Consider the following 14,083-nt stretch of genomic DNA (forward strand, 5'->3'; position numbering starts at 1 on the left):
ATTAAACTTACTCAAGAGTACTTTCTTTCTTGCTGATGACTACAAGGTATTTTATTGGTACAGCATGAAAACCCCTACTAGGGAAAACTGGAGACCATTGTATTGTAAGGTACGTATTTGGCCACATGTTTAATACTAATTCTGATTTTTTTATAAGATTTGTCAGCCTGCTAGATATTATTAAAGCTCATTTAAAAACTAAAAGTCTATGGATGACTTGTATGTCCAGGTAGTGTAGATGGCCCTTTAGTTAGTTTACTGTTGCTTTAATAGATAACTTGTATATCAGCTAATCCAACCAGAACTCTCTCAGATGTTGCTGAGGAGAAGTAGTCCTGACAGACTCCCATGTACGGCTCCAATATTACCTGCTTTCAGTCAGTTGTGATATTTAGGCACAGTCCCACAAGTTGAAGATAATTATTATTAATGATATGGTTTCAACAGAGCGCAACTGACAGCCAGCATAAGTGAAAATAAATATTGTGTTTATCTGCTGTCAGAGATATGAATACTATACTGCTAATTTTTTAATTGCTGCCGGCGAGAATTTGGGGAAACCAAGAAAGATCACTTTGCGTTCATACTTATGATTTAGAGAAGCAGCCTATATGTTTTTCTCATCCCAGGCTTATTTCACAACCTGGAAGGCTATAGAGATCCTCATAGTTTACTCACAGATGTCTAAATACTGGACAGGTGCACATCCAATCCATTTTTCGGGCTCTTTCACACTAAGGGCGTTTTTGCCCTTTTTGTTAAGCACAGGTGATTTTCAAAATCGCCCTAAAACGCTTGTGCAATGACTCCCTATGAGAGATTTTACATCTGAGCGGATTGTTTCTGATCGACTCAGCAAAGCAGTGCCTGTACCATTTTTGAGGCGATTTTGCCTCAATGGAAGGTATAGGAAAAACATAAAACGCTCACAAAATTGCTTTGTGCAGTGATTGCGTTCGCGTTTTTAAGAATAAATACATTGTATTTATACTTTTCTGGGTCAAAGAGTTCACTTCCTGACTTGCTTCAGGAAGTGAATTTAAAAACTGCACTGGAAAAGCACTTAGAATAGCGCTTTTACCAAAAATGCAGCACACAGTGGAGCACCAGGAGGGGGGAAAATGCAGCACAAAATCGAAAAACGTTTGCGACTACAATTTTAGATGTGAATGAGGCCTTAAAAAAATTCTGTACTTCAGACAGAAAGAATGCGTCTCTGTTTAGTCCCAAACATGTGTATGGAAGGGTAGGGAAGTACTGTACACTTTTTTACAAGTCTTTCCATATTAACTAAAAACTGCATATAAAAGGAAGAAAGAAAAAACTTCACCAGATGAACAGTGATTCCAAAGCTGCTGAAATAATGTGCAAATGTAAACCTTTCTTCTAAAGTTTGTGCTCTGCTTCTATCCTTCAACCCCCCCCCAAGTTACCCTATTGGCTTCTTCAATATTATGGCTGGCTTTGAAGACAAATAAAGATACTCAGGAGCTCACCTCACTTTGGTTAACCACTTGAAGACCGTTGGTTTACACCCCCCTAGTGACCAGGCTATTTTTTACAATTTAGGCCACTGCAGCTTTAAGGCCTCGCTGCAGGGCCGTACAACTCAGCACACAAATGACCCCCCCCCCCTTTCTTCCCACCAACATAGTTTTCTGTTGGTGGGCCCTGATCCCTGCCACCTGTTTGTTTATTTTATTTATTTATTTATTTATTTATTTTAAATAAATGTCACCTTTTTTTATTTGTACAACCAGCCCTCCCTCCCTTCCCCCGCCAGCCGATTGCTCTCGTGCCTCCCATGTGGACAGCCGTGTCACACAGCTGTCCCCAGTACAACGCTGCCATAGATCGCAGCGTTGTATAGTGTAAATCGCCGCTGGGAGAGTGATGACGTGGCGGACCTGCAAAACCCCACCCCAGGACTTCACGCCAATTGGCGTTGAACGGTCCTGGAGCTGCCGCCGCGTCCAAGCCAATTGGCGTGAAGCGGTCGGCAAGCAGTTAAAGCAAACCTGAAGCAAAAATAAACTTATGAGATAATTAATTGTATGTGTAGTACAGCTAAGAAATGGAACATTAGTAGCAAAGAAAATAATCTTATATTGTTTTCCAGTACAGGAAGAGTTAAAAAAAAACTTCAGTTATTAATGCAAAAGAGCTTCTCTGAGCTATTCGACCCTACAGTCCTGTTTTCTGAAGCAATTAAACAGCCAAGAAACCGTGAGCGACAGATTGAGATAAGGTTTTACTGCAGGAATGTTCAAAGGACCATTATTTCTGCTTTGTTTTATAGCTAAAAGGAGTGTGGTTTCTAAACTGCACATATGAGAGAATGATGCAATGTTATAAAAAAAAGCTATATAGCGGTAAATGAAAATATAAGACTCTTTGATGCTAATGCTCTATTTATTATCTGTGCTACCAGGGCCGCCTTCAGAAATGTGTGGGCCCTATAGCGGCAAACTTACTGGGCCCACTCACTCTCCTATTCCCGCCACCAAGAAAAAGCAGTGTTTCCCCATAAAAGAAACATGTCAGTGCTATATAAATATATAAATATATTATAATAATAATATGCTAGGACATTAGGTTATGACTGTGCTAGGGATTAGATTGTAAGCTTCTCTGTAAAGGGCTGCAGAAAAAAACACAGTTTGTGTGCTTGAGTGTGGAATTCCTAATCTCCGAAGTTGAAAGTTAGTTTTTCCTGTTCAGTGCATACTGCTGGAGCCTGGAAACAGTTAAATGCATGTCACTCATCAGGGGGGGGGCAGGCCCCAGTCACAGCAGGGGCACCTTACACCTGTAATGGGTGGTACCCCCCTGAAGGTGGCCCTGCATACTACACATACAGTTCATTATATCATACTTTTTTTTCACTTCAGGTTTGCATGAAAGTGAGCCCGTGTTTGAAGCAAGACCCAGGCTTGAGTTGTAACTTGTGTCCACCCCTTCCTCTCCTAATAAGCGGCCCAAATGGCTAACTGTCACCATTTCTAGTCATGTGACACAGATGACCGGATTTGTGGTCGCTGGTTTTCAGTGTTTTTTTTTTAATTATTATTATAAAATGGGAAGCCTGTAACCCAGTGCATGGAGGGCATTTACACTCTTTTCCCACAGCCACCACTTTCTTTTGCTAACCAGCACTGTAAAAACAAATATGGGAAGCAGAATAAATGTCTTGAGTGAGCTAAATGTTATTCACAGATATACTGAGGAAGCCAACACAGGGGGCAGACTTTCTGTATTCATGAGCGATGTAAGCCGTGATTTATAGGGAACAGACAACTCAACGTTATGTTTTATCATGGGGGAGTACTATTTATTGGTAGACCTGGGGGCCTGTCAGCCGCCCCCACTTTGCATTAGTTCCATAGATAATTAATAGATTTCTGGCTGAAATGTATTAAAGAGAACTCGGCATCTGCTCGACATCACATTTATGATCTCAGCCATCCTCTTCTTTATGCGGCTGTACCGCTCTTGAGTGAAACGGCTGCAACTAAAAAGAGGCTTCCCGTTTCTTAGGTAAGTATCTAATTTTTATCCTTGGGTTTGCCTCTGGTACATTTTGAAGCTCTATTTGTATAGTGTGGTAGGAAAAGATCCCTCACTGATCAGATCTTCAATCGGAGAGGGACTTTTCTCTTTTTAGTCACATTGGGTGGCCTTTATCGAACACACTTCTGACAAAGGTTTACTTTAACCACTTGAGTACCATCAGCCTCTGGCCCTTAAGGACCAGAGACTGCTGGTACAAAAAATGGGGCTTACCAATGTCAAGGCACACGGACCTGTCACTCTCACCATTAGCGCTGCTCTCATGTCGCTGCAGCCCACTCGCTCTGCCATCACTATGTCACCAGAGCTCCATGAGCCAGTCAGGAGCCACAGTGATCACAGGGTCAGGAGCCAATGTGGCTCACGGAGCTCTTCTGTCATAGTGGCGGGTTTGCAGGTTTCAGCGGTGGGAGAGGGGCACTATTGGCGGTAGCAGTGAGTCAGTGTGGCGCGGTAATTGAAATCTACACTCTGGCAGGGATAACAGGTCCAAAACACGGCATAGATTTCAATTAACCTGGTCCGGAAGCGGTTAAGCAGCCTTTATCTCTTATGTTGTTGACAATTTTGTTATGGTTTTCACTGAAGGGCACCTCTGCAAATGTTTTTTAATCATATGCTCCTTTTTAAATGCCCAGATTTTTTTGCTTTCATTGCCAGCACTTGCCCTTCACTTAGTATAAGGAAAGTGAAGGAGGCTTTTTGGTCCACTTTGTGTTCTGTGATTGATCTTTTCTAATATGAAGTGACATCCTGTAATAACGCATTACCAGATGGATGAAGGAACATGAATGTGAGGAATTTCAGTGAGGACAAAACTCTCCTGCATCTGATAACAAACACAACATTATTATGTGTGCACAAATAAAGTTGGGAGTTGAAACTGAACCAAAGAAAGAAGAAAAGAAACAACTACTGGCCCAGAATCTGTCCCTTCAAATCATAGTTGATTTGCTGTTACCCAAAATAAACCCAAGTAGCTGCAGAGTGAAAGGAAGCATCCATCAATAGAAGACTTAGCGCCAGAGGCGTATGTAGAGGGATGCAGGTATGGCTAGAGCTATGGGCGCCCCCTGCAGCATGGGCGCCATGTCTGCACCCATGTTGTGCTGTAGCCGCCTGGTGTGTGTCCCTATTATGGAGACACAGTCACAGGCACAGCTGCTGTTCTGTGCAGGAGAGAGATGAGAGGAGGCGCCACTAGGGGGAGCTCCAGGCAAGAGTGCACTGAGCTCTGACGTCTCTGCAAGAGAGTGGGAAGCACGCTGAGGATGGTGGGGCTGGAACTGCACAAGAACTGAAGACATGGTGACTGGGACTGATCCTCTCCCTCAGTCTCTTGCCAAGCAGATCGATCCCGCAGAATGGGGAGTACAGTCATTGTGGCATGCGAGGTATGTAGATTAGGTCTGCACTGGGGGGGGGAGGGAGCTGTATATGGAGCACAAGCTTCCCTGTGAGGCTTGTGTAGCTGCCCTGCAATGTGAGCCTCATTATCTGTTATTGCTGTCTGTGTGACCCCCCCCGTCTGTTATTGCTGCCTGTGTGTTCCCCCATCTGTTATTGCTGTCTGTGTGACTCCTCCTGTCATTGCTGTCTGTGTGACCTCTCTGTCTTTTATTGCTGTCTGTGTGACCCCCCCAGTCTGTTATTGCTGTCTATGTGATCCCCCTGTCTGTTATTGCTGTCTGTGTGACCATTCCTGTCTGTTATTGCTGTCTGTGTGCCCCTTCCTGTCTGTTATTGCTGTCTGTGTGCCCCTTCCTGTCTGTTATTGCTGTCTGTGTGATCCCCCTGTCTGTTATTGCTGTCTGTGTGATCCCCCTGTCTGTTATTGCTGTCTGTGTGATCCCCCTGTCTGTTATTGCTGTCTGTGTGATCCCCCTGTCTGTTATTGCTGTCTGTGTGACCCCCCTGTCCGTTATTGCTGTCTGTGTGATCCCCCTGTCCGTTATTGCTGTCTGTGTGACCCCTCCTGTCCGTTATTGCTGTCTGTGTGATCCCCCTGTCCGTTATTGCTGTCTGGGTGATCCCCCTGTCCGTTATTGCTGTCTGTGTGACCCCTCCTGTCCGTTATTGCTGTCTGTGTGACCCCTCCTGTCTGTTATTGCTGTCTGTGTGACCCCTCCTGTCTGTTATTGCTGTCTGTGTGACCCCCCCTGTCTGTTATTGCTGTCTGTGTGACCCCTCCTGTCTGTTATTGCTGCCTGTGTGATCCCCCTGTCTGTTATTGCTGTCTGTGTGACCCCCCTGTCTGTTATTGCTGTGTGTGTGACCCCTCCTGTCTGTTATTGCTGTCTGGGTGATCCCCCTGTCTGTTATTGCTGTCTGGGTGATCCCCCTGTCCGTTATTGCTGTCTGTGTGACCCCTCCTGTCCGTTATTGCTGTCTGTGTGACCCCTCCTGTCTGTTATTGCTGTCTGTGTGACCCCCCTGTCTGTTATTGCTGTCTGTGTGACCCCCCTGTCTGTTATTGTTGTCTGTGTGACCCCCCTGTCTGTTATTGCTGTCTGTGTGACCCCTCCTGTCTGTTATTGCTGTCTGTGTGATCCCCCTGTCTGTTATTGCTGTCTGTGTGATCCCCCTGTCTGTTATTGCTGTCTGTGTGACCCCCTGTCTGTTATTGCTGTCTGTGTGACCCTTCCTGTCTGTTATTGCTGTCTGTGTGACACTCCCCCTGTCTGTTATTGCTGTCTGTGTGACCCCCCCCCCTCCCTGTCTGTCATTGCTGTCTTCTGGCTGCACTCTGACTCTCACAGGAGGGAAAGATGTTTGATCAGCAGTCACTGTGGGTTCAGGCTTTGCTTCAGTGTAAAGGATGTGGTGTTAGAGGGCAGAGGGGGCTGTAAAGAAAACTATTGTAATCTAAAAATGGACATTTACAGAAAAATATACTTGGAGAATGATTATCATAAAATTTGCACTATTGTATATAGCAATGGAATACAGTACTATCTCTGGTGTTCCTTCTCTGCCCACTGCTCTCTCACTTTCTCTCCTCCTCTCTTTCTGTCTCTCCTAGCATCTCTCGGACCGCCTGTTCTGTTTTGCTTTTTCCAAGTGTTCACAATCACTTTATTTCACCATCTGCCAATGTATTTATGTAGCAGTAACGTCTTCTGCAGCACTTTACAGAGTACATAGTCATGTCACTGATTGTCCCAAACTAATCCTACCATAGTCATAGTATAATGTCCTACTATATTATTATTATGTATTTATTGATACAGAACTGACAGAGAAAGGGGGGGCACAACTTCAGTGTTTGCCATAGGCGCTTTATTACCAAGATACGCCCCTGCTTAGCGCATCGCCTACTTCCTTGTACTCCACTATAATAAGAATAACCACTTTATCCTCCTTCAATAGTGGAGCCTCCTCTGAATATGAATGGAACTTTGAAGTTGTTTTTTATCTCTCAAAAACAACCTTCAAGTGCATGTGCAGCAAACAAATGCTAAAATGTCAGTGCAGGAGATAGTACAAATCCAACCTGAGGAAATGAGGAAAACAGCACCTGAGGCAGCTTCTCTTTGTGTGTTTTTTATTGTGGGCAGAAAGTAATGATAAGCATCGGCATTGCAAGGTCTACCCTGCTAACATTTACTAGCATATAAAAGAATGCTTACCATTATCCTTTACCAGAAACACATTTGTCCTTTTGATTATCAAAAGACGAAACTTCCTGATTGTTTTGACTGAGCTGTCTGGATGTTGGTTTGTCCTACGTCTGCAATACAAGGACACTGAGCAAAAACACTGCTGCTCAATCCCTTCAGGTGCAAAAATGGATTTAAAACAAAGTACATTATTTTATTTCAAATTACTGGCACATTTCACAATTGTTTGATAACCGCAATTCCTTCAGTACAGCTGCATTACATTGCAAACCTTATGATTATAATTACTCTATTAATTAGTGTCATGGCAGCATGATGCAAGGGGGGGGGGGGTAATTGACGCAACCGACTTACTATGTAAGAAGTGGGGTAAGGATTAGTTTACAAGGGTGCGTTCCTGGTGTTTACATAGCAAGATTTATACCACAATTGCCTAAATTCTCTAAGGGCCACAGTTAAAAAAAAATGGATGGATGGATGGATCTGCGCTGCAACGCGCTGTAGCGTGGAGGGGATGAGGGGGCGGCCTCTACGTCACTACCGGTTTCGGCGTTCCACGCCCTCTGAAGAAGGCGTGAAACGCCGAAACCGGTAGTGACGTAGAGGCACACACGTGCGACGGGCACGCCCCCTCATCCCCTCCACGCTACAGCGCGTTGCAGCGCAGATCCATCGCAGCAGCCGCTTGTCCTGGCCAGACAGCGGCAGAGGAGTTGATCGTTGGGTGGCCTAGAAACACGCTTATCCAAAGACATCAATCTTGTAAGTGCAATTTGTATATTGCGTTTTAATCCATTAAAAGTTTAATGCACTATAGGAGCACTTTTCGTTTTTTCTCTCTTTGCATGCTATCCACTGGTTCCACCCAGAAGAGAAGCTGCTCCATAGTGCACCAACGAAAGATATCTGAAAATTCAGTCTTGCAGTTAGATAGATAGCGCTAGACAAAATCGTTTTACTTTTCACTTTGTCCTGCTGTTCCGCTTCAAATCTGCATCCAAACTGGAGATAACAGTATCTTTGTTTACATTCCAATGTTGATACATTTGTCTGTAACAAGTAAAAAACACTCATTAGAAGATTTTAATGTATAATAAAAAGCAGTTGGAATAAAATGCAATGGAAGCTTTCAGGGTAAGAAAGACTACACTTTGGAAACTTGTAATTTGTAGACAGACACTATTACTTGTGCACAAAAGCAAATATGATAACTGTATGCATAATAAAAAAGTAGAAAAACACGTTTTTATTGAATGTTTCAGACCACTTTAAAGGGGAACTGAAGAGAGAGGTATATGGAGGCTGTCATGTTTATTTCCTTTTAGACAATACCAGTTGCCTGGCAGCCCTGCTGATCCTCTGCCTCTAATACTATTAGCCATAGCCCCTGAACAAGCATGCAGCAGATTAGGTGTTTCAGTGGTTCAGACTTATAAGTCTGATCTGACAAGACTAGCTGCATGCTTGTTTCTGGTTTTAATCAGATACTACTGCAGAGAAATAGACCAGCAGGGCTGCCAGGCAACTGGTATTGATTAAAAGGAAATAAACATGACAGCCTCCATATACCTCTCTCTTCAGTTCCCCTTTAAATATCAGGTATGACCGGCTGGTCAGTTCCTGTTACATACATTTGATGTTTGGTTTTACTTGAATTTTCTTTCAGTCTGTTATCCTTATATTGTGCACCTGTTGACTATTGCCATATTTTGTTATACTGTTTTCTAAAAGCGTCTTAAACAAAGAATTTGGCAAAATGAGCAATTTTCTCTCATTTAACTTTCAGCTTACATTTTCTGGATATTAAACTGGTGAATTGTCCTGTCACTATTTCCATTTTATTTGTAGCATATGAAAAATGACTTCTTCTGTGCCTTAAGGACAAATGACAGTACATGTTCATTTTCTCCCTCTGCGGTTAATAAACGGAAATCATTTGGTAAATGATGGTTTTGGCAGTATTTTCTTTTCCAGCGTTCATCCTGCTGTAATGACAGGTCCTTTGTTTGTACGCCTTTCTTTGTGCTGTTCAGTACAGGGGTGATTTTCCTGAAATAAGGTGCTAATAGAGACATAGCAATTTCCTATTATCAGTTCTGCAGCTTGCTTTTTGAAGTTGTCTGGCAAGCTGTGCATGTTTTCACTGGAAGTGATAACACTGAATAAAGTTCAAAAAAAATAATTGGTTTGTCTGTCTCTTCCAGCGGAACTTGGTGACTATGATCCGTTCAAGAACATTGCGGGTTATGTGTCGGAGTACCGTTTTGTGCCTGACCAGAAAGAAGACCTAGAAGATGCTATTGAACGAATACATAAAACGTTAATGTAAGCATTTTGACATATATAATGTTGTTTAGCAGGTCATTTTTGGAATGAGAAGTGAACTTCATCAAGCATGGTGATATCACCAATGTACAGGCACATCATCATGGATATACAGTGATGTCATGATGTATACACTGCTCAGTATTTAGGCTGTCTGTCATTTTGCTCAGATCAGATTCATACTTTCAGATTCAAAATGTATTTTTCCAGGTTTGATAGAGAATTTGTTCATATGCCCATACAATGACAGACACAGACGAAATCTGAAACTCCGTAATAATTATGAGCTTATTTATAAAATGCTGTACAAAGTGGCACGTTACAAGAATTGCTTTACTGTCAGTCTTACATTTAGTTGTGCACTGCTGTAGAAGTCTGGGGGATGCTGTAATAGTACACTATAAACTACTTTAGAAAAGCTTGTATTCAATGTGGACTTCAAGCCTTCTCCTATGGGTTCACTCCTTCCTACCGAAGCTGCTATACCCTCCGAGCTTTGTCATATGGCTGTTTAGGGATAATGCTGCATGGGGTACCTGTAAGTGATGATGCCCCCTACCCACTCAGCCACCGCTACTACCAGTATGCACTACAGAGATGACTGCTGTAGTCCCCAATTACAGGGTTTACTGCATCTTAGGGATAAAGTATAATGATTATGCCAACAGCAAAACGAGAATAGTGGACTTTTTAGTCCGGTTTTACACTTGAAATGTGCATTTGCGGTACGGACTCCCCCCACCCCCGCATCGCACCAATCCTCCCGCATCGCACCGCCGCAACACACAAAATGGCTAACCTATCACCCTGTGGAAGAGTGCGCAGACAGGGTCATATGCATAATGCCGTATGTCCCTTGCTGCACTGCTGCACCCAGTGATGTACTCCGTGCTGGACAGGAAGTACATCACTGAGATTTCCCCCTCATATTCCTGCCGTTCCGAGCATGCACGCCCAACTGCTGCCACCAACATTTTTAAAAAGTATGCGTTGCTCATTGACTTACATTACTCCCACCGCTTCTCCACGGAAGTCGGACGGCAATGCGATGTTTGGCTGTCATCGGCATAGAGGTGATATTGAAAACCAAAAGAGCTTATTATTTGGAGGAGAGTTGAGGGATACGATAAGAGGGATTAGTGAAAAGATGCTGTTTAGTTTGGCAGAGAAGGTTGTTAGTAGGGAGGAGGTCTAAGTGAGTGACTGGCCATGTAGAGAGAGGGAGTTTCTAGCAACCAGGCAGAGAGGAGAAATAAGGAGGTGATTGGACATGTAAAAAGGGTTTTAGAAAATGTGCCCTTTACGTGCTACAATGTCTTGGAGCAGTTGCACAGACACCATGCTTTATAGATTGTGTGATTGTTTTTCATTCACTTGGTGCATAACCTTCTTGCTGAATGCCTGTACTTTTATTCCTGGTGTTAATCATGTTCAGCTGCTCCCTTAATCCTTATGGCTTCCAGTGTCCTTATTCAGAGGATGTTCCTGAGTATGAGCTTGCAGAAATGGAGGTCATTGTGCTCAGAACCAGGGAACACTGCATACTGTGCTTTATAAAGAAGCCTGAATGAGCAGCAACAAATGGTTAGGTGGACATGCTGATGTTTCCATCACCTAACTGCATTTCAGTGTGGTTGGCAGGCACCCCATATTCAACTATGTTGAAAGCATTTTACTGTAGCATTCTGCACCAGGGTCAGCAGCATTGTCATGTAGTGTAAAACGCTCAATATCACTGCTGGTGTGTATGGGCCCTAAGGGCCCTTTTCCACTAGCAGTCGCTAGCGTTCACGCTGAACGCTAGCGATTGCTGAATCGCAATTCCGGCGATTTCCCGACGTTTGCGGCCGCGATTTTGCTATGCTATGCAATGCATAGCAAAATTGCGGCAAATATCGCTCCGCCGCGCGTTCGCGTTCCCGTCAAAAACGAATCGCGGTAGTGGAAATGACCTACCGCGATTCCTATGTTAAAAAGCAAACCGTAGCGATTGTAAAATCGCTAGCGGTTTGCGACTTCACGATTCGGCCAGCGCAAACGCGCTAGTGGAAAAGGTCTTATTTTGAGACAGTCAATTTGGCATGCAATTTTGGAAGTCACATACAGCAGTGCTTCCCAGCTTTGTCCTCAAAGCCCTCCAACAGTACATGCTATTTACAGGTGAGGTAATTAGTGTCTCAGCAGGGATGGCTAACTACCTTTGAGGATTGCCACAAAACATGCACTGTTGGTGGTACTTGAGGATAGGGTTGGGAAACACTGACCTAAACAGTCTGACACAATGGGTTCTATTCACAAAACTTCTCATAAATGTCTTATTTATCAGCTAATTGATAAAAATAACCTTCCAGCACATTTACAAGCAAAATAATCACTCAAAGTAAGTTGTACCTAATTAAATTCATTTCAATATTATTTTTCTTACCTTAATTTTATTATATTTTTGCTCTTTGGAAGCTCAAAATGTAACATAGATAAGGTGAAAATAGGAAAACAGGTGAAAAAGCTTTGTGAGTCATGCCCATATCACTGAAAACCATTCTAGTTTGATATGTAAGCAAATATGTGATACTAGTATACTAGAAATATTTCTATTTTTTTTATATATCCTCCTTTCTTGTATTTTGTTTTGTTTTGCTACCAGTAGGGTTGTGTATAGGTAACATATAAAAGTGACTTTCTGACCACTGTACGTTTGTTGTGCTTAGTTATATTGGCTTCCCAACTTGAATTTATTTACAAGGCTGGTGTTTTAGATTTATTAGGCTTCACAAGCAAGACTATAAACCAAGCTAATGTGCTGACAAAAGTTTATTATGAGCAGAGGTCACTGGTACTGTAATAAACCAAAGACACTTTAAACCTTGCTTCACACCTTCCAGTCAAGCAATGTCTACAGGCTGATTTTATCCATGTTTAAACCCATAGTAAGGGGTCAATCCACTATTGTTTAGTAAGACTGATGCAACCTGTGCATAAATTACCAGACCTTGCTGGATCAGTACATTTTGGCACCAGATATTGGAGATACTCTCCCTTCCATAGCAATACCTTTCCTAAATGCCAATCACTTAAACATCCCCACCCACTTGGTCAGTTGCTGTGAGGATTGTGGTGAGAATGGTTGACAAGAGTAGCATTATCCAATGAAACAAGTATATTGCAGTAAAAAAAAGAGGAAAATTAGTAGACCTCTGCTGGAAGATAGCAAACTATTTCGGAACTGGACAGTTATTTCGGAACTGGCTTTTATTTACTAATCTTGTATTTACATAGCGTTACTAACTTTTCCTCAGAGGAGCTCTAATCCTTGTCATAGTGCCATAGTCTTATGTCCATCATTCTATAAAGCCAATTTTTTATATAATCTATATGTTTTTTGGGATGTGGGTGGAAAGCCATGCCAACACTTGGAGAACATACAAATTCCTTCTCCTTGTAATCAATGGAAAGCTCATGACACACCTTTGACCCAATATATGTGTCCACACTGATTGCTGCCTCCCTCCACAGTTGTCTTAGTAATGTCAAAATTAAGTGAATTAAATTCCTAGTGCATCCACTGGCGTAGCAGAGTTTGTTCACACAACACTCCGGTTATTGGAACGCATATTTCCTTTACTCTCAGTGTTAGCTGCCAAGTGCCAGTGTGGATACAGACTAGGCCATATTTGCACCATGTGGACAAGAAAATATATGGTCTGTGTGAATAAATTTTGTATACATTTGTATGTGTATGGTTCAGTCCAGCTCTGTCCTCTCCTGTCAGTTTTGTATCAGTTTTCGATCAGTTTTACCCAGGGGTCTAGTCCTGGGAAAAGAAGTGAGTGGACTCATCTGGAGAAGCGGGGCGCCAAAAAATGGGCGTGGCCAAGCACACCTTGGGCGTGGTCATGGGTGAGGCCAAATATACATGACCTTAGCAGTGATGTAAAAGGTCTGCCAAGGAAGTTTGAGCTCTGCCGTAGTGTATCCCCCAAAAATTGATGTAATCTGACAGCATTTCACCAAAAAGACACATAATCTGGTAGAAGTTCCTCCAAAATACAGATAATATGGAAGTGGTTCCCCCAAAATAGACAATGTGGCAGCAGCAGTTCCACCAACATACACATAATTTGGAAGCAGTTCCCCAAAATACGCGAAACCTGGCAGCGGATCACCCAAAATACACGTAACACCCAAAAGACATATAATCTGGCAGTAGTGGTCCCCCAAACATACACATAATCTGGCAGCTGTTCCCCAAAATACATAACAGCGATTCCACAAAAATGCAGATAATCTGACAGCAGTTCCCCCAAAATAGGTACCCCCAGGTAGCCAGGTCTAAAGGTGTCCCCAGTATAAGTAGCCATGAGTATAGTAGTCCCCAGTATATGTAGCCAGAGGTATAGTTGCCTAGTATATGTAGCCAGGGGTATATGTGCCCAGTATATGTAGCCAGTGGGATATGTCCCCAGTATATGTAGGCAGGGGTATATGTCCCCAGTATATGTAGGCAGGGGTATATGTCCCCAGTATATGTAGGCAGGGGTATATGTCCCCAGTATGTGTAGGCAGGTGTA

The 14,083-nt window shown here is 43.0% G+C and overlaps 1 protein-coding gene across 2 annotated transcripts in view; it reads left to right on the plus strand.

Annotated features, from left to right (window-relative positions):
* Positions 1-14,083, plus strand: part of EPB41L4A (erythrocyte membrane protein band 4.1 like 4A) — a 327,406-nt gene that overhangs the window by 153,488 nt on the left and 159,835 nt on the right. For both annotated transcript variants that reach the window (XM_068247351.1, XM_068247350.1), the window contains exon 6: positions 9,395-9,515. In XM_068247351.1, coding sequence (XP_068103452.1) covers positions 9,395-9,515 — 121 coding nt within the window. The remainder of the gene's footprint in view (positions 1-9,394; positions 9,516-14,083) is intronic.

The sequence above is a fragment of the Hyperolius riggenbachi genome, chromosome 1 (assembly GCF_040937935.1).
Source record: "Hyperolius riggenbachi isolate aHypRig1 chromosome 1, aHypRig1.pri, whole genome shotgun sequence".
NCBI classification, from domain to species: Eukaryota; Metazoa; Chordata; class Amphibia; order Anura; family Hyperoliidae; genus Hyperolius; species Hyperolius riggenbachi.